The 19,207-nt window shown below is 38.2% G+C and overlaps 2 protein-coding genes across 3 annotated transcripts in view; one reads left to right on the top strand and one right to left on the bottom strand.

Annotated features, from left to right (window-relative positions):
• Positions 1-230: 230 nt before the first annotated feature.
• On the top strand, positions 231-9,670 carry ABITRAM (actin binding transcription modulator). Of its 2 annotated transcripts, XM_072604382.1 has the most exons (7): positions 231-255; positions 843-1,136; positions 1,969-2,020; positions 5,796-5,925; positions 8,353-8,429; positions 8,520-8,589; positions 8,672-9,670. In XM_072604382.1, exons 2-7 carry the CDS (start codon positions 1,058-1,060, stop codon positions 8,807-8,809), a joined length of 546 nt encoding a protein of 181 aa, XP_072460483.1. In that variant the 5' UTR covers positions 231-255; positions 843-1,057; the 3' UTR covers positions 8,810-9,670. The 2 variants fall into 2 exon arrangements, with proteins under 2 accessions (XP_072460483.1, XP_072460493.1); XM_072604392.1 differs by lacking the exon at positions 231-255 and having other exon boundaries at positions 835-1,136.
• Positions 9,671-10,568: 898 nt separating this feature from the next.
• Positions 10,569-19,207, bottom strand: part of CTNNAL1 (catenin alpha like 1) — a 98,284-nt gene continuing 89,645 nt past the window's right edge. Inside the window, exons 16-19 of the mRNA XM_072604362.1 lie at positions 12,807-12,863; positions 12,586-12,699; positions 11,943-12,026; positions 10,569-11,219 (exon numbers count right to left, since the gene is read on the bottom strand). Coding sequence (XP_072460463.1) covers positions 11,055-11,219; positions 11,943-12,026; positions 12,586-12,699; positions 12,807-12,863 — 420 coding nt within the window. The 3' untranslated portion in view covers positions 10,569-11,054. The remainder of the gene's footprint in view (positions 11,220-11,942; positions 12,027-12,585; positions 12,700-12,806; positions 12,864-19,207) is intronic.

Raw genomic sequence — 19,207 nt, 5'->3', positions numbered from 1 at the left:
ATATTTTTAGAATAGAATAGTTCCATATAAGGATATAAAACTGTGTAGTGTATTAGGGTCTCAATGATTGGACAAAACTTACATAATTCCTCGATGTCTTCATTTCAAAAGGGATTGGTTAGATTTCGTGTCTAGAATGTAAGACCATATTCTCAGCTAATGAGGATAATGGTCAGTTGGGGGAGGAGGGACTTGCATTAGGGTCTATATAAATCACTGTCCTTTTCTTTGTCTTCGGCTTTCCTACTCCTACAGGTGAGCCCCCCTTCTCCAGAATCGAATAAATCTCTTTTCTGTCATCACTTTGAGAGGCCTCTGAGTAATTGATTTATGTAGGGACCTGAGCCATCCCACACACCCCCCAGGGACTTACTAGTTGTATGATCCCAGACAAGTGACTTAAAAACTGAGGCTTCTTGCAAGAGGTGGCACCTGAGAGGCAGGGATGAGGGAATAATTCCTACGTACGGGTTGACGAGATGGGGTGTTGGGTTCTGGGAACAGTCGAATGGTTTAAGAGTTTGTCAAGGGGAGCGGGTGTGTGAATTAAGTTTCGTAGAAGCGATATTGTTAGGCCCCTAAATGCCGGGGTGAGGAACAAATGTTTTACCCTAGAAGGCAGTGGAGAAACGCTGAAGGTTTTTTCTGAGCAGGGGTGGAACGTGGTCTGACCTGTGCTTTGGATATACTAATATAAAAACGGAAGGGGAGAACCCCTGAAACTGTATGTATAGGACCGCAGGAGTGATGGACAGTCTCACCTGGGCCACCTTTACAGGAGCCGGTCATGCGCTCTGGGTCTCCTTTATTTTTAAAAGGAACCCCTCAACCTCTCTCCTCAGCCCAACAACTTCTTCGTCCAGGGATTGCAGAATAGCCACGAAACATTCGATCACGGGGCGGCAGCCGGAGGGGGGCGCTCGCGTGCGCCCGAGGCTCGGGGCGCGCGCCCGCCGCTGCTTCCGCGTGGCACGGAGGAAGTGCACGCCGTCTTTTCGGAGGGGCTGGGGGCTCCTGGCTCTGCGCTACCTGGATCTGGTGGGAGGCCGAGCTCGCGATGGCGGCCGGTGCCGGGGGCATTGCTCCCGCAGCCCCGTCGCTGGTGGATCGCTACTTCACCCGCTGGTACAAGGCCGGTAGGTAGGAGGCGGCGGGGCTGGTACGGAGCGGTGGGCCCTGCCCTGGGACGGAAGGCCCGGGCGCCCGGCCACCATGCCGGTCCGCGAGCGTGCATTGAGCGCTTACTGTGTGCCGGGCGCGGATGCCCTGGTGGGGGTCGGTGTCTTGTCGCCCCGGACTGCCTTCCCACACCTGGGGTTCCGACTCAGACTGGCACCAGGAGGGGTATCCTTGCTTATCAAAGGGCGTCCTAAATGGCACAAATCGCCCGGGGGAAGTTGCGGTGGTGGCAGATGGGTGTAGGTGGCCAGTCTGCCACGCTTGCCTCCCCCGTGCCTTTGGGTTTGCACCCTGTCTGGGAGCCCCAGGAAATGCCGGGAAGAACCTCCCGGGGCCGCAGACCCTGATCGAAGCCGTAAGGCACCCCACTGTGTGATGTCATGTGTAAACAGCCCATGGATGAGAGAGCCGTCCTCTCCTCCAACCCGAACCTTGTGGTAGGTAGGGCTGATCCTCTAATGAGGTGTCAGCCACGAAGTGGGGAGAAAGGAAGGCTTCCACCTGGGCACTTAAAACACTTTATTAGAAGTATTTAGTCTTTGATATTCAGGTTTATTTTTTATCGTGTTTTGGGAGGTTGGTACATCGTAAGAAACTATATATGAAGTATAGAAAATTTGATTTTACAGTGAAACCTGTCATCCTGTCAGTGTTCTAAGACTGCCTATCAAAATGATCACTTGTCTTTGAAATGAATGATAGGTGGTTTCTTTAAATAGAGTATAATGCTATAGCAAGTAGTAATTTGGCAACGATGATATATTTATTTAATTCTTCTGTATTTCCTAGATGTGAAGGGAAAGCCATGTGAGGATCACTGTATATTGCAACACTCTAACAGGTAAGTGCATCTGAATTGTTAATTGTTGAAAAAAATGGTACTCCTTGAAAATAATGATAGCGTGTATTTGTATGTATTTTTAAGATTTACTATGTTTTTCTCAAAATCTTATGAGGTAAGTAGTATGGTTATGGAATTTCCATTTTATAGCTGAGAAAGGTCAAATGTCATGTTCAGGATTGTGTAGTTAAAAGCTGTGGGAGCCCTCATGTTATGACTGATAATTTTATTTACATGTAGCATTATTCATTAACGATGCCTCATCTAGCTTGAAGCTTTTGAGTAAATAATTGCTCCTTAAATCCCTAAATTGTCATTAAAACTTCTAAGCAATTCACTTTGGGTGCACAAAATTCTCTTTCTTGGGAAATGGTGAAAACTAGTTCACCCAAAATTCAGTTAATCAACAAGTATTTATCATACTGCTTTTGCCAGGCATTATGCTAAGTAAGAACTAGGTAAACCAGGAGCTCCCTCAAAGAACTGATATCTTAATATAGGAGGTATACATATATATATAACCATATAGTTTGGAGATAGACTACATTTTGCATATGGGGGATCAGAGAAGACATATATAGAAGGTGATGGTTGAGCTAAGTCTCAAAGGAGATTCTAAGAGAAGGTGAGGAGGGATGGGGGGACAGCCATTGCCAAGGCCCAGAGATACAGGAAAATCACTTTTGACAGCTATGGGGGGATATATTGGATTAGGAAGGAGACTTGAAGCACCAAGACTAGTTAGGAGAATGTTCTAGTGGTTTAAGGGATGAAGTGGACATTATATCCCCCCACCCTGGAGCCCCTGGGTTGAGAAATGTCTGTTGAGTTTCTAGGTAGGGTTGGGCCGAGCAGCCACTCTCTGTTGTACCCCTTTGCCTGGCAGCTGCTTGGGCCCCCCTCTCTGTTGTGCCCCCTTGCCTAGCAGCACATAGGAGCCCCTGTCAAAACTGTTCTGTGGAAAATGTGTGCTATTGGAACCGCAAGGCTGTACCAGGAAGTGCTAAGATGCTTAAAAGGCACACACACTCCTTGTTCGGGGCTGCCTCCTCTGAGGACAGCAGCTGGCTAATAAAGACGCTCCCAAATTCTCAATTGACTCTTGCCTGTGCTTGTCTTGGTCCGTCCATTTCAGGGAGAAGTGATGAAGATTTGAAATACGGTAATGGCTTTGGGAAAGGACAGGAGACATAGATGAACATAGAAGAGACAGGATTGGCAACTGATTAGATAGGTAGGGTGAGTGAGACTAAGGAGTTGAGACTGACACTAAGTCTTTGAACCTGGGTGATCGAAAGGATGCTGGTGCTCTTGGTAGTTACAGGAAGGTTGGCAGAGAAGTGAGTTTAAAGAGAAAGATAAAAGAATTCTATTTTAGACATTAAATTTGAGGTGTCTATGGGTCATTCATTTGAAATGTCCGATGGAGAAAAATTGGAGCTAGGCCTATAGATCTGGGAATCATCTCAATAAAAATGATAATTAAACCCATGGGAACTGGTATAGTCACCGTGAGAGAGTATGTAAAGACAAAAGAGAAGAGGACCCAGGATAGATCTTTGGGCTGCACCCAGAATTAATGGGTATGACCCAGATGATGAGTCAGTGAGATGGACTGAAACATGGTCTCACAGGAGGCAAAACAGGAAAGAACAGTGTCAAAAAAACTCAAAGAGGAAAGAATGTCCAGGAGGGAGAGGACTGTCTACAGTATCAAATACTTTCTCTTCTTGTGAGCAGATACTTACCATCTCTATCAGCTTATAGGTTGAGTAGCATTCTTAATTATTCTCCACAGAGCATTTTATCATCATTATGTTTATTGCTGGCAACTTTTTTTGTGAAGTGGCTCCATTAAGTGTGTAATATTTCCTACATAACATTTCTCCAGTTCACAATAATGCACTTACCAACGCCTTTCAAAATTTTAAAAAAATATTTCATTTTTGTTTTATTTTTCTCAATTACATGTGAAAACATTTTAACATTTTATTTTTTTTTTAAATTTGAGTTCCAGTTCTTTTCCTCCCTTACTCTCCTTTCCCTCCCTGATAAGCAATTTGATCTAGCTTATAGGTGTGAATTCACTAAAAATATATATATATATTAGCCACGTTGCAAACTACAAACACACAAAAAACAAGAAAAATAAAGGTTAAAATACCCTTCAATCTGCATTCAGAGTCTATCAGTTCTTTCTCTGGAGGTGGAGAGCATTTTTCATCCTAAGTCCTTTGGAATTGTCTAAAATCATTGTATTACTGAGAATGGCTAAGTCACTCACAATTGGTCATTGTGCGATATCACACACAATGTTCTTTCTCCTTGTTCTGTTCACTTCATTTCCAAATGCCTTTTGGTTGCAGATACTCCTTTGCAGATCCCTAAGGTTTTTTATTTTTAGTGATTTTTTTCTTTATTATCCAATTGAAGTATGAGTCAAGGAATAATTCTGAGGCTAGAACGTACCGTAGAAGGTAACCTACTCTGGGGTTCCTTGGCTACTTGTATTTTTGGCAAAACCTTACTTTGTTTTATGGGATTAGAGATTATTCTTCCTGGTGATATGTAGCACCTACATTTTGCTGTTATAACTTGAAAAGAATTTTGAAGCCATTTTGAGTGGTCATGAGAGTAGAAGAAGGGCCTGCTGGCAGGCTCCTCAGGCATTGACATCATACCTCATATGGCTAGCATTTAGATTTTGCTTTCTGAGGCATTTCAGGGTAAGAATTTAACTCAGTTCAAGTAGCTACATAAATCCTTTCCCTATATTTAACTGTTAGTGTCATCTGCCCTAGCAAATTACATCATATGCATTTTCTATTATAAATATGTATGTATTGATACCCCAGTTGAATATAAGTTTTCTGAGGGCAGCAACTGGTTGTTTTTTTTTTGTCTTTGTATCACTAGATGGAATTGTAACATGTCATAGATTATATTTAAAATAGAGCAGGATGTGTAATAGGTAATATGAACAGAAGAGTAGCTGACTTTGAGACTAGGAAAGGGAGATCTGGAAAATAAGAATATATTACTTTTTTCCCTCAGCATTGTCCAGGGGTAAGAGGTCTCTGGTTCTAGGTGACTAGCCTGGTTATTTAAACAGAAATATCATGAAAATGGAGAAGGCAGTCAAAAAATATCTGTTAAGCTCTTTTCTGCCAAACATTGCACTAAGTTCTAAGGATACCAAGAAAAGCAAAAAATAAAAAAAATTTAAAAGTCCCTGCTGTCAAGATGTGTATGGTCTGATGGCAAGGTATATAAATAGGTATATACATGCATATCTCTGTTGTCATACATCAGAGTATATGTATGTGTATATTTCATCCTCATTTGTAATGAGTAGATAATACTTGTACCTAGTTTTCTGAAGAACATGAGATACTGTATACGAAGGAATTTGTAAAGCTTAGTGACTTATGTATCAACTGTTACTATTTTACTTTCTCCTTTCCTTCTCTTAGTAACTGTATCATCTCTGGTCCTGTTCTGTTAGCTATTGAGATTTAATCTGTTTTCTAACATTTTTGTGTTGTCTTAGGAGCAGCAGTTTTCAATTTTGGATTAATTATTAATCTTTCATATCCTCCATATTGATCCTTACTTCTTTTCCTTCACCCAGCAACAACCACAGGGGAATAAAAATCATTGTTTTCTGGACCAAGTGTTGAGTAGTACAATGTAAACTCAGAGAAATTGTACCTGAGACAATAATGGGTCATGAATGAGATTAAAAATGTAAATAATAAATGTTTCTTTTTTATAGAATCTGTGTAATCACATTAGCAGAATCTCATCCACTTCTTCAAAATGGAAAAACAATTAAGAGTATTAACTACCAGATCAGTGCCAACTGTAGCAGACTTCAGAACAAGGTTTCTGGGAAGTTTAAACGGGTATGGATATTTGTTCTTATTATCTATTTATATCCTCACCATTAACAGTAATATAAAAACAAGTAAGCCTTGAGAGTGGATGATGGTTAATTGATATAAAAAATCTTTTCTGATAATATAAGGAAAATATTTGTTCTCTGTACTAGTGTCATACTCTTAAGAGTATTTATTGTTCATAGCTAGCACAAAATTATTTTTGTAAAGGTGAAACACAAAAGATCATTGGTGTTTGTTGCTCTGTAACTACTAAGTAAGTGGTATAGTTTTTGGCTCTAGAAGTGAATAACGGGGGGAGAAAGGGGAGATTTGGGGATTGGAGAGCAGAACCCCAGTCATGGCTAGGTTTAGTGTTCCTTTTTTTCCTACATAATACTTTGTGATTGGAGGTGAATGCTTTTAGTGTTACGTGATGAGGAGGGTGTTAAGACTTACAAAGTGCTAGCCAATACCGTCAAGTCTTGCTGGGTTAGACAGATTATCATTGCTTTGCTTATTTAAGAAGCTTAAGTCTATGTGAATGACCTCTTACACCAGAAACACCAGTTATTGCAATCTTTGCAATATTTAGACAGATTTTGTTGGGAGCATTTTTATAAACTCATAGAAGTAGATTTCTATGTTTCCAAATTTTTTGAGATTCTCAATTCTGTCCTTCTTGAACCCTTCATGTACTTTAGTCACAATAGAAGTATACTTCTCTCTAGATTGTATGACCTCAATTCTGTTCATCTTTCTGTATGATTTTTCTTATTACATTATAAAGGATTTATCAAACTTTTATTTTGACATATTTGTGAACTTAATGGGGCACAATGAAAAGCAAATTACCCATCTTCCTCTCCCCACTATCCACCTAACAGTCCAGTCACCTGTGAGTCCAGTATCTTCTGTTACCAATCATATTTTATGTATATATACTTCCACCACCTTCCTGGTTACAGCCACCCTGTCCTTCATACCCCTGCTGAAAAAATTCCCATAAAGAAATGAAGAATGTTAAGACACAAAGGATTGTTTTCATGGTACGTTGAAGTATCTTAACCCATTAGTTATGTTTCATGTGATATTTCAGTGTTAAACTTTTTAAAACAATTGTAAAAATGCTTTTAATTTAACAAAATATGTTTAAAAGGGTGACAAGTATATATATACGGATAAATTTCTCAAAAAGTCATATGAACCCCATTTGCTTCCCCAAAGTCTGTTAAAATATGCTGAGGAAGCCCTTCTAAACTCCTTGATAGGATCTTCACTTTCTGATTTATTTTAGTAAGAAAAAAGCTGAAATTAGGAAGCAAAATTAGAAAATTTGTAGTGTTATAAAACCCATCATGTAAAATTTAGTATTACACAGCATCTTTGATTTTTGTACATTTTGGAAAGTTTATCCTAGAAAGTAGGCAGTAATATCACAGTTCAGTAAACATTAAACATTTCTTACAAGGTGTTTATGTTGTGTTTGAATAAGTGAGAAGAGCTAGGAATAAATGGGGCACATTTGGACAGTAGGTGCTGGAGGACAAAACGATGAAAAAATAGATGATTAAAGTGTGTTGGGTTTGGTAATTTTATTTAAAAGTGGGTATCAAGCCCTTGGTTATGAATTTAATCCTTTATTTATGATATTTTTAAAAAATGAATATAAGATTCAACTTTTATTCCCTACTGAAAGACTGAGTAGTTTCTTCTTACTTCAAATACAAACTCCTTATCAAGGAGTCTAGGACTACTCCCTTATTTCCAACCTTATTTTGCAGGTATTCTTTCATACCTGCACTCCAGCCAAACTGGATCACTCAGCTTTTCTTGAGTTTTATCTTGACCTTCCCCACTTCTGTGTATTGGTCTGTCCCTTCCCTTCTTGTTCTTTTGAAATCCCTTTTTTTTCTCCCAGGGCCAGCTTCAGTTGTCACTTCCTCTATGAAGTCTTAAACCTATAGCTTGTCTTGGTAGTGTATAGGGTCAAGATTTACATTTAGAAGAAATCTTTGAAGTCATCTAATGTAATTCCCTTCATTTTAAAGATGACAAAAACCTGAGGCTTATATATATTGAAATTACTTGCCCAGAGTCACATGGTCTTCCCACTCTCCAATTGTGTAAAAATATATTATCCTTCCCTTACTAGATTGTCAACTCCTTGAGGGCAGGAACTCTTTAAAATTTATCTTCATGTACTTCTAGTGCCTCGGACATAGAATTTGATCAATAAATGTTTATTAAATTGAATGGTTTTCACTTACTGTTAATAAATTTTTACAGGAATGTAGTCATAAAATAATATTTATACATTTTGTAATATAAAAAATTCACATTTATATAATACTTTTAAGATTTACTAAATTCTTAGCTTTAAATATAAGGACTGTTTATATGTTAAGAAAGATTCAAATATAAATGAATTCTTGTTCTTTCTTTTATATCCAGGGGGCACAATTTCTAACAGAACTTGCACCTCTTTGTAGAATATCCTGTTCAGATGGAGAAGAATATACTGTGTCAAGGTCAGTTACTTTTGAAACAGAATTTGGGGGAGAAGAAAAAGGGAAGCAGTTTTCTTTTAAAATGGTCTTTAAAAAATTTGTTTTTAACAGCTGTGTGAGAGGACGGTTGATGGAGGTGAATGAAAATATATTAGATAAGCCATCCATTTTGCAGGAAAAGGTAAAAAAAAAAAGCCTCATTCGTACGTTTTTGTTGGGTTTTTGTCATATAAGTTATATCAGATTTTGGGTTTATTTTCTAGCCATCCACTGAGGGATATATTGCTGTTGTGCTACCCAAATTTGAAGAAAGCAAGAGCGTTACTGAGGGATTATTGACACAAAAAGAATATGAAGAAGTCGTGGTGAAACGAATTAATAACAGATCAGAAACATCCTGAAGACAAATGAAATCAAAAGAAACAAATCTGCAGGTGTTAAAGGACCACCTGCTGTAGAGCACACCTGGACAAGAAAGCGGTGGTGGGAACAGTGCTCTGCGTATTGTGGGATGGCTCTGCTTCAGCACTGGCGATCTCTGCCACGCCATCTTGATTTGTTAGGTCAGCTGTTCCCCTCTTAGATCAGCTCTGTGCAAGGATGCCCCATTTCTTCCTAGCTCTTCTCACTTATTCAAACACATCATAAACAACTGGGAAGCTGCAAACACTATTTCCTAAATATTCACTTTGGTGAAACAAGAGGGCCCCCCCCCGCCTTAGGTCTCCTCCTTTACCAGTTTCACGAGGACATTGAGACAAGGTAGTATACTTTGTCCAAGGACACTTCTCAATTTCCTGAACTGGAGGAGAAGAGATTGGGAATGAGAGGGGGTAGAAACTAGACTGCCTTCTCTGTGTTTACATATTTTTTTTTGACCAGACCTATTATTTTACCAGCATGAGGAGCTTTTGGTGAGAATTTCTCACTCCCATTGCAGATGGCCACTTGCCCTTGAGCTTAAAGAACCTAAGAAAGCTGCTTGGCATCCTAAGAGATTAGGGACTTTGCAGCGTTAAATTGTCTGTGTCAGATCCAGGGCTTCCTGCCTCTAAGCCCAACTCTTTCTACCCACCATGCTATTTCACTTGTCACCTGATCTACAGTAAAGCTTTTTGTATCTCTATTCCTCCCTTGTTTTTGGGGTGTCCTCTCTCATCTTGGCCCAGAGCTGAGACACTGAGATTCAATCAAGCATGTGAATTCTCACTAAAGTTGGTAGCAAAATCGTTTTAGTGCATATGAAAGTATTGCAAAAAGTATCCAGTGTGTAATGTTTGATCATTTTTGGGGGGGTCTTGACTGATGCTATTGGTTAAAGAAATCAACTCCCTTTACAAAAACAAAAAGCAGCTCAGAGTATTAAAAGATGCTAAGGGCCCTGAGAGGCTAAGTGACTTGCCCAGGGTTATAAAGCCTGTATTTGTTGTAGCTGAGACTTTGAGGCCAACTCCCTAGATACTGTGCCAGGCTGCTTCTCATTGATAAAATAGGATAATTTAATCTTTGAGCATTTCTGCAGGTCTATTTTATAAGCATATGCAAGGCTCTAGGCACATCAGTGTTTTTTAGTCCACAGGTGTCTTGAGTAAATTTGTAGAGGAGAATTTATCATTTAATCAGTTTAGTGAAATGCAGAATTTTAAGCTGGGAAGGGGCATTAGAGGTTATCTTCATCTGTAAAAAGTCATCTTCACAGAGGTCTTTCCTAGTCAGTAAAATAAGAGATCATTTAGTATAACCCTCTTATTTTACAGTGAAGAACCTAAGGTTCAGAAAAGGGAAATGACTTGTCCAAGATTATACAGTTGTCATATTATATCATATTATATATAAGGGTTGATGTTGAAATCTCTACACATTTTAGAAAAACCCAAAGAGAAAGTGAATGGTGAGTTCTGGGAGTTGAGTTTGGGGACTTATTGTTATGCAGAAGCGTGGGAAAAAATTTGGGTTTTGAACGAAGGTGGATTATAAGTGAAGATCCTTTGGTTTGTAAAGTGTTGCAAAAATATTCACAGTACTCTTAATACCCAGAAGTTTATGGATCTGGCCCCCTTTTCTTTTCCTATGGGTTAATGGATTCTCTCCATTGAAATGTATCTCCCGCTGCAAAATGGAGAGCTCGGGCTATGGAAAAACATTTCACTTTACAGCAAGTTTGGTTGGAACATATTTATTCCATTAAGTAATACCCGTAAACAGTGATTTAATAATCATATAGGCATATTCCAAAATAAATGATTTCTAGAGATTTAAGGTACTACAAAGCAATAAGGAATTTCCCAGAAACAAAACTGCTTCAAAAACATTTAAGTATGGTACTAAAAACTGCAAATACAAACGGGACATAACAAAAGTGGTATGTCAGAGGTTCTCGAGAACATCTTCATAGCTATTTCTTTGGATTAAAGATTCACTAAGACATTCTGGATAAATGGTTTTGATTCTTAAATAAATGTTAGCAATGATACACATGCCCATTACAAAATCACACTGGAATTGAAAGTTTTGAAAACTACTATGCCATTTATTAGATGCTAAGAATCATCACAACAGGTTTGATAATCTGAAATCCTGATGGGAAGGAAAAAAAGCAAATAGAAAGCACTAATTATTTTCTCATAGCACTGAAGAATCAGAGGATTATTTGCTTTCTAAAAATGTCAGGTTTGCTATGTTATGTTCCAGAGATCTGACTGCAAAAGCTTCTACAGTTTTCTCATCCATGCTATCTTTAGTTGTAACTGTTTGCCATCTGCTTTCCATCCAGGGTTGAAGAGAATTTATACAATCATTTTCTGATTTGCACTGTAAAAGTAATTTTATAAAGTTAAATGTCTTTTTTTGGCACAGTCAGTTCTGCTATAACACTTCTTTTAAAAATTCAAATTTGTTTCAGTGCAGTTGATAAATTAGGGAAAAACTTGAGCGCAATCCAGATTTCAAGTTTGCTTATATGCATTTTCATCTTTGAGAAACAGAAGTCAGAAAACTGCAACACTTACAATAGTTCACAAGCTGCAGCCCTTCTAGCACTCATTTCCACAAGCAAACTTCAGGTCCTTTTCAAGGTAATGTATTGTATTATATATTTTCTGGTACAGTTGGAACACCAGTCAAACCCTATTCCTGTTACCTGCCATGGCTACAGCCCCAGGTCCTGGAGTGAGGGCCCAACAGGGTCACCCATGGATATCAGCTTTGCCCATCCAGGCCCCTATGGGAACCCAGAGTGTAGGCTGAACAGTAGCCTGAGATCATGGATGTTTCCTCTATTGTAGTATTTATGCCTTTCAATATGTATAAAACTAATGTTTTTCTAGGCTCCTGTCTTTTTATAAATGTGTCACTGATGAGGTTTTTGGGTATTGTTTCACTTATTCCATTTTTCTGAATGTCCTGTGATTTTTAGTTCATGATTTTTCACAGCATGGTGATTTTTAGGGACACATGTCACTTTACAGCAGAATTGACTGTACATTCTTTCTCTGCTTACAAGGATGACAGTTTGTTATGGAACAACGAACTCACCTTATGCATCAGTTTGTAGCAGATTGGGAGAAGTTGGGTTAATGTAGCCAGGACAAATCTTGTTTTTTGAATACATTTTTCAACCTGTATTATAGAAAGAATGTCAATTTAAGCTCCCAATTTAGTAGTCTTTTATATTAAGGAAATCAGGAAACATCTAAAGCAGGTAAAGGCAATGGATATGGGTGCTTGACTAGAAAAATAATTTAAAGACCTCAAGCACTTTGTTACCAAATTCTAAATTCAGAAGAGCCTTCGGGCAGCTCCATTGCCTATAACATGAATGAGACAGTTCTGCAGTGAGAGCAAAGTTCTCTCTTCACTGTGGTACTAAGACTCCAGGGAAACCTCTTCAAGATCTTGGGCCTAGCCTTGGTTGGGCAGATGACAGTATGAGGACAGTCTATAAAGTGGCTGAGATTTTGTTGTTAAATTAGAGCAGTTTTCTTACTCATCTGAGTCAGTCTGCAGTAGGTTTTTTGTCATCGGTTACAACCAGAGAAGAGTTATTCTGGCAGCTGAGCCTTGGGGGAGAGAGGAATTGCCCCTTGTGTGATAACATGCAGGACTGTGAAGTCTATACTAATACAAGCAGAACAATAAAGCATTTTATTTTTCTAGCTGAATAAGACATCTCCTTTACCTTTGTATATATTTTATTCTGAATGGGGGTCTTAGCTGTGAGTTGGAGCTGCTGGCACAGAGGCATCAGCTTGTTTATTTCCAGGAGAAGTAGAAGCTTGTCATCATCTTTCAGCTGAAATGCAAATTAGGAAATTATAATAATCCCAATAAATAATGGCTTCAGTTTTTATACCCAGTGCTATATCTTCAAAAGGTGAATCTTCAACAGACATACATTACCTGTTTTGAAAAACTTTGGAGAACTGAAGCAAGCTTTAAGCCCTCTGTAGCAAAAACCTGATAGAAGGGAGAGGATTTATTTTAGATCTCAAAATCTGTATTTAAGAATATTTTATAGTAAATGTATTATGATATTTAAATTTCTATACAGTCTCAAAAAAGCTTAAAAGTGGTAAGTGACTGAGCACTAATATTTTTTCTTATTAAAATAGCTAATAAGGAACAAAGAAAGGTGAACTTATAATTTGAACATCCCTGATTTTTCTAACTTATGTACGTAACACAGTGTTAGTATGGGTTATCAATAACTGTATGTTCAAAATCCATAGCAGTACAGGCATATTTCACAAAACCTGGCTTTAGAATAACATTATTATGTATTTTTATATATTATATGTTATGTAGTGTAACCAAACCTCACTGTGACATCACAAAGTCCTGGGATAAGTAACATCATTTAACTGATCAATACAAAAAAACATGATTAGTAATGATGCTTGAGTCCCAGAAGCACTAAACTGCTGGTGTGTGTTTGCATGCCATTTGTAAAATGGTTCCTATTAAGCTAACTGATCTCCAATAACGTTATTTTGCCTGATATTTTCATAGATTCAATGTTAATGGTAAGGTAAGCCTGTATATTGCCCTGTTAAAAAAAAAAGATACTATTGATTTGTAAGGAGGGCATATGATTTGAGTATATTTGTTATAATGGTTAGGTATGCATTGCCCTTCCACATTCCTGTGGCAAATTACCAAAAAAACCCCAAAACTCATCAATGCATGGGCATGGAATGGAATAAAGCTACCTGGCCTATATGGTGTACAGGCTCATAGCCTCATTTACAACATAATGGTATTAAAAAACTACATACATTGTTGTATTTGAACTAGTGTGAAATTTAATGCCTTTGGTAGGAGCAACAACAGGTTTCACCTAGGCTTGTGTCACCTTTAAGGAATAGGGAAATTCTTCTTAACAGTTGGTTCAGGGAAATGGGGTTCAAGTAGTTGATGAGCTTTCCTGATTACCTGAGTGATAAAAGGCCTAACTTACAGAGTCTTTTATCAGAATCCCTATTGCTGGAGTCAACACATCTTTTGAGGGCTGTTTCTGTGGTAAAGTATGATTGTAGAGAGTAGCTGCACCCATCTCAATGTTGCATCCTTATTAGATTTTTTTATTATTTACAAAATTTTTATTAAATGTTGTAAGGTCCATGTTTATTGCCTTCCAAACCTCAGTCTGAATTACTCGACTTGCTTGAGTTAGGCTTGGCTTACCCAGAAAAAAGGGCAAACTTTGACCAACATTAAGTCTATAGGTTGTAGGAAATCTTAAGTGGCTAACAAAAAAATATTCATACAAGCTGGTACGGTATGTTTTTTTCTTTCTCATTGTATAGAATTCTAAAGTGATTTTACCTTTCAGTTCTTCAAAATAATTATTTTCTTCAGGGAGGAACATCACTTTCCCTGCTTTACTGAAGTGACTGTTTAAGGGCTCTATGTGGATGTCAATTCCTGTTACCAACTCAAGGATCAGAGGAAGGGAGATAACCGAGTATTTGGTGACCTTGGAAAAGAAGGGAATCTCTACTTTCCGTCAAAGGTGATAACGTGCTTGTTCAAGGGTAATCCCAAATGTAGGACAGAATAATCCTTGCCAGATGGTAAAATATGTTGACTTTAACTGTATGGTGACAAGACAATCTAAAGATAATCTGGTAACTACAGGACTGAAAAATAACAAAAAAACCTTATTACTAGTGGGCTTTTCGCCATTCTCATTCATGTTAGTCACCAAGGCTGTTCACTGAGTATCTGCAATCCTTTCACTGACTTCCCCCCTCTGAAACCTCCCTTGGTTTTCCTTCCTCCTGCCTATATTTTGTTAACCCTCTTTGCTGCTATCAGGTTAATTTTCCCAAAGGATTGCTTTGATGTCATTTGCTTATTAAGAACCCTTCAACAGTGAATCATTAAGGACTCTTTAGCCTAGTACTTATAAAGTCCTTCATTATTTTGCTTCTTCAGTTTCACTTTCTAGTCTTATTTAGACTTTCTAGTCTACTTCCCTGTATGAACCTAATTCTCTAGCAAAAATGGACTTGTTACTCCGAAGTAATTTTTCCCATTTCTGTGCTTTTGCTAAGACTGTTCCCTCTCCTGGAATGTCCTTACTCCTATCTCAACCTGTAAAATCTTACTAATTCCCCAAGGTATAATTCACAAGCCACTTCTATAAAGTCTTTCCTGATCATCTAAGTTGAATGTGACCCTAGACTATAAGCTTTTTGATAAAGGTGGCTCTGTCTTAGTAGCATATATTTGACAAGAATAGTTTAATAAATATTTGATGATCAAGTGGTTAAGTTTATATTCTCAGTGGGAACCAAGGTTCACATAATTTTTAAATGTAGAGGAATCTGGCCCAACAGCTACTCCATTTTGGATAAGGAATATCCTTATGAACTACAGCTATATCCATTGTGATCTCAATTGGGAATAGAGAGACAATGTCCACAGAAAAGAAGAATTTCTAAAGGAGAAAGGAAAGATGAAGATTTGGGTCTTTCTTTTCTAGGACCCTCTAAAAGGTAATGTCCATGTCAAATCTGCTAGTCCTTTTGACAAGAAGAACCCATTCCAAGTAAAGTACTGGTGGGAGCATACTTACATAAGTGCTAAGGAAAGATAAGCCAGCTAGATGAGGCCTATAACTGAGGTAGAAATCTGGTATGCAGGGAGAAGACTGTTGGGTTAATTGGAAGTTCTTTTAAGAATTCAATTCCAACTCTATTAGCTAATGGGCTAATTTTTTAGTCAGCTGGAAAGCAGAAATTTGAAATGACAATCAAATAGTTTCATTACTGGACCTTAAGGCCTGGGTAGTCAAATGACAGAAGACCATTAAGGATTTTAGAAGAAGTTAATGTTAACCTTCCTCTGGTCTAACTGGTCATTTGGTCCTCTCAGATCGTTCCTTTCAAAGACTATACTTTTTGCCCATTCTCCGTTCCTGCTGCTGCTGCTTCAGTCAAAACCTTGACACCTGGATAATTTCAAAAGGCTGACTTCTTGACTCTTCTCTACCCATTCTAATTCATTTTATATGCTGCTGCTAGGGTAGTCTTAATAAAACAGTATATACCTATCCAATTCACTGGTCCCCAAGTGCACATCCCTCCACTCAGGTTGGTTTTCTTTTTGTTCCAACCCTCGTTTAAGCCTTTTCTCATATTATTTACTCCTTAACCTGTTCAAGAACCTACCCATTCTACAAGGTTTATCAGAATTCTCACCTCTTCCAAGAAGGAACTGCCCTAGCTACTGTAACCCACAAACTTCATCTCTGAACTCCAACACAATAAAGTTTTGGGTTTTTTTTTAGCATACTGATAGGAACATGGAAAATAACTGACTGATTAATGTAGCAGACATTGCGTTACAGTTGATGAAATCTTCCTGGTAGATATTTCTGTTGTTGGCTTTTTGTTTGTTTTTTAAAGATCCTACTGACTACTTGGAAACCTCTACAACCTCAGAAAGGTCATTGAGAAACGTGGTGTGAGCTATACAAAGAAGGGAAAAGACTTGCTCTTGGAAAAGCTTATGAAAAGGTCACTGGCTTGACAAATGTAGATACAATATAGCAATAAGGATAGTTCAAGGGGCAAAAATAACATGTAACTAGCTGCTCCCATTTAGGGTTATTGGATCATTGAGAGCTGGAAGGGACCTCAGAAATCATTTAGTTCAGCCTTCATTTTACGAATGAGTCAGGCCTAGGGACTTTAAGTGACTTGCCCAAAGAAAGACAGGCAGGTAATATCAGAGCTGAGATTTGAACCAGGGATCTTTGGCTCCAAATCCAACAGTCGTTGCACTATAGTGATAGGTCAGACCCCCATTTGCCATTGTGAAAAATATGGAGCTCTTAGTGAACTTGTGAGTTTAGAAGCAGAGAAAGGGAAGAAGTTGTGAAAAGCAAAACAGCTTAGAGCGGGCATGCTTAGCCAGAAGCTTAGGGACCCCTTCTCAGAATAGTGTTTTTAAATGCATAAGATAAAATACATTGGATTACAAGGGGAACCAATTAGATTGAAATTAAGATGTTTTTTTCCCCATCAAAATTCAAGAATGACCTGGCTTAGAAGAATAGGCCCTGGCAGGCACAGGAATGTGGAAGTCCTGTTTATGGGGCAGCCTTAGTTCTCCCCATTCACCCTCTCCATAAATACCTTTCCATTGCTGCTTTTCACTATGTTATGCTACCTGAATATCTTCCAATTATTAAAAGTATCCTCCTGTATGAAAAAAGCCTCTAGAAGGTAACTAAAGGCCCCTGACTTATAATTTAGGGTAGTGTTAGTGTTGTGGGTTAGATACATTCTAGATAAAATAGATATGTATACCCTGTGTTCCATACTCAAGAACACAGTTTCTATTGAAAAATATACCCTAAACTCTAAAACTGACTTACAAACAAGCTCTTGGAACACATTTGTATATTAGGAATCTGTCTTTATAAACACCTATGATTTTAAATGACAAGGAACAAAGGCAAGTGCTTTAGAATATAATTGGAAGGAAGGATAAACTCGGTGACATGGAATGGTCAATGTAGTTTCAAGAATGAGGTAGGAACCTGCAGCCTCAAGGTACATGTGGCCCTCAGGTCCTCAAGTGTGGCCCTTTGATTGATTCTAAACTTCATGGAACTAATCCTTTTATTAAGGGAATTTAAATATAAACAGAAGTGTGTGGAGTAAGCAATGTGTTTGGGAAATAGTGAGTAGATTAGCCTGACTGGAGCAATTTCAGTCCATTCAGTTAGCATTTAAATGCCTGCTCTGTGCTACACACAGGAAACAACCTCAGCTCACAAGGACTTTTTGCATTCTAGTAGGGGATATGTATGCAAACAAGTAAAACACAAAATAAACACAAAGTGGGGCAAAAGAACCAACAATTAGGCTCATGTACAAGTTGGCATTTAAGCAGAGAGTTCAAACTGGGAAGCACTATAGTCAGAAATAAAACAGGATAGGGTGGGTTAGGGCCACGTTTATGAATAAATTGGCAGTGGTGCAGTGAACATATTAGAAGTAAAAGACTAGAGGAAAGAAACTTGCTATAGTCTAGGCATGAGGTGAACTAAGGTTATGGCAGTATGAATACAATATAAGAAAGGATAGGACCTGAAAAGTAATTTGTTATGGGGCACAAAAGGAGAGAGATGGATCTAGACTGCCTGGAAGTTTTAAGTCTGTATGGCTGAGAATAAGAGAAGTTCAAATTTAGGGTATGGGAAAATGGAAGGGGACTTTCTTTTGAGAAGTAGAAGAAAATAACTTTGGTTTTGGATACGTTGGATTTGAAGTGACAGAGAAGGGCTTTTTAGGTAGGAATGTGGGATTTATAGTATTAGAATTTGGCAAAAAATAAAACAACAACAACAAAAAACTCCAACCCTGACAACTAGAGATTTGAGGGTCACTGGTGTAGAGGAGACAGCTGAAGCAGTTTACTCATGTAAAGAAATGAGGGTGATCAAATTGAAGAGAAAGGCACCCTAGAGGGCAAACATAGATTAAGGAAAGAGAGCTGTTTCTGAGCTCTGCTACTAAAATACACATGAATAATACCTGAAGTAGAAACTGGGACTCAGTCAAAATGACTTGCTCAAGGTCACACAGGAATGAAAAGTCTAAACTGAGACTCAAAGTCAGATTTTCTGACTTCAAGTTTAGTGTTCTTCACAAAATTATTCTGCCTTTAATAAGCTGTGTGTCCATGGGCAGGCCACTATGCGTCTATAAAATGAAGATCTCCATTTCTAAAATTATGAGTTGATGAAAAGGCCAAAATTGAGAAACTGCTCATGTGGGTACAATTACTTCCTTTTTTCTGCTGTTTGGTCAGAATGTTGAGCATTAGAGAAAGTGGAAAAATTCAAGCCTTGTTAGGGTATATAAAACGAAGTCAGATGGTAGGGCAGCCTGTCTTATTGAGCAACTGCTTTGCCAATGGGTATCTGGCAAAAGTGATAAAGTTTTTATAATTCTCCTTAAAGGAAGACCTGATACAATTCACCTACAATTGGATCTAGTGGGGATTCTTTACCTTTCATCCAGAGTACCTGCTGGGATATCTGATAACTTAGAGTTTGCTTTGAGGAATCATGTGTATCTGGTACTGAAACAAGAACATGAGAAAACTTGTGCTCTAAATGTTTGAAGCTTATCTGATAAAATCCCAACTATAAAAGTCAGGGTGTTGGGAGAATAAATCTTAGAGCAAGGATTAAAGGGCTTAGAAAATTTACTATTAACAGGGTTTCTAGTGATAAAGTCCCATTGTCATGTGGTTAGTATGAAAAAATAGGCATTAGAAAT

The sequence above is a fragment of the Notamacropus eugenii genome, chromosome 1 (genome assembly GCF_028372415.1).
Source record: "Notamacropus eugenii isolate mMacEug1 chromosome 1, mMacEug1.pri_v2, whole genome shotgun sequence".
Classification (NCBI taxonomy): Eukaryota; Metazoa; Chordata; class Mammalia; order Diprotodontia; family Macropodidae; genus Notamacropus; species Notamacropus eugenii.
Note: the sequence above shows the minus strand (reverse complement) of the source record. Positions and strands in the feature narration are given on the sequence as shown.

Coding starts and splice junctions, on each gene's coding strand:
- ABITRAM (XM_072604382.1), top strand. CDS start 1,058: ATGGCGGCCGGTGCCGGGGGCATTGCTCCCGCAGCCCCGTCGCTGGTG. Junction 2,021..5,795: donor ATATTGCAACACTCTAACAG/GTAAGTGCATCT, acceptor TCTTTTTTATAG/AATCTGTGTAATCACATTAG. Junction 8,430..8,519: donor GAAGAATATACTGTGTCAAG/GTCAGTTACTTT, acceptor TGTTTTTAACAG/CTGTGTGAGAGGACGGTTGA.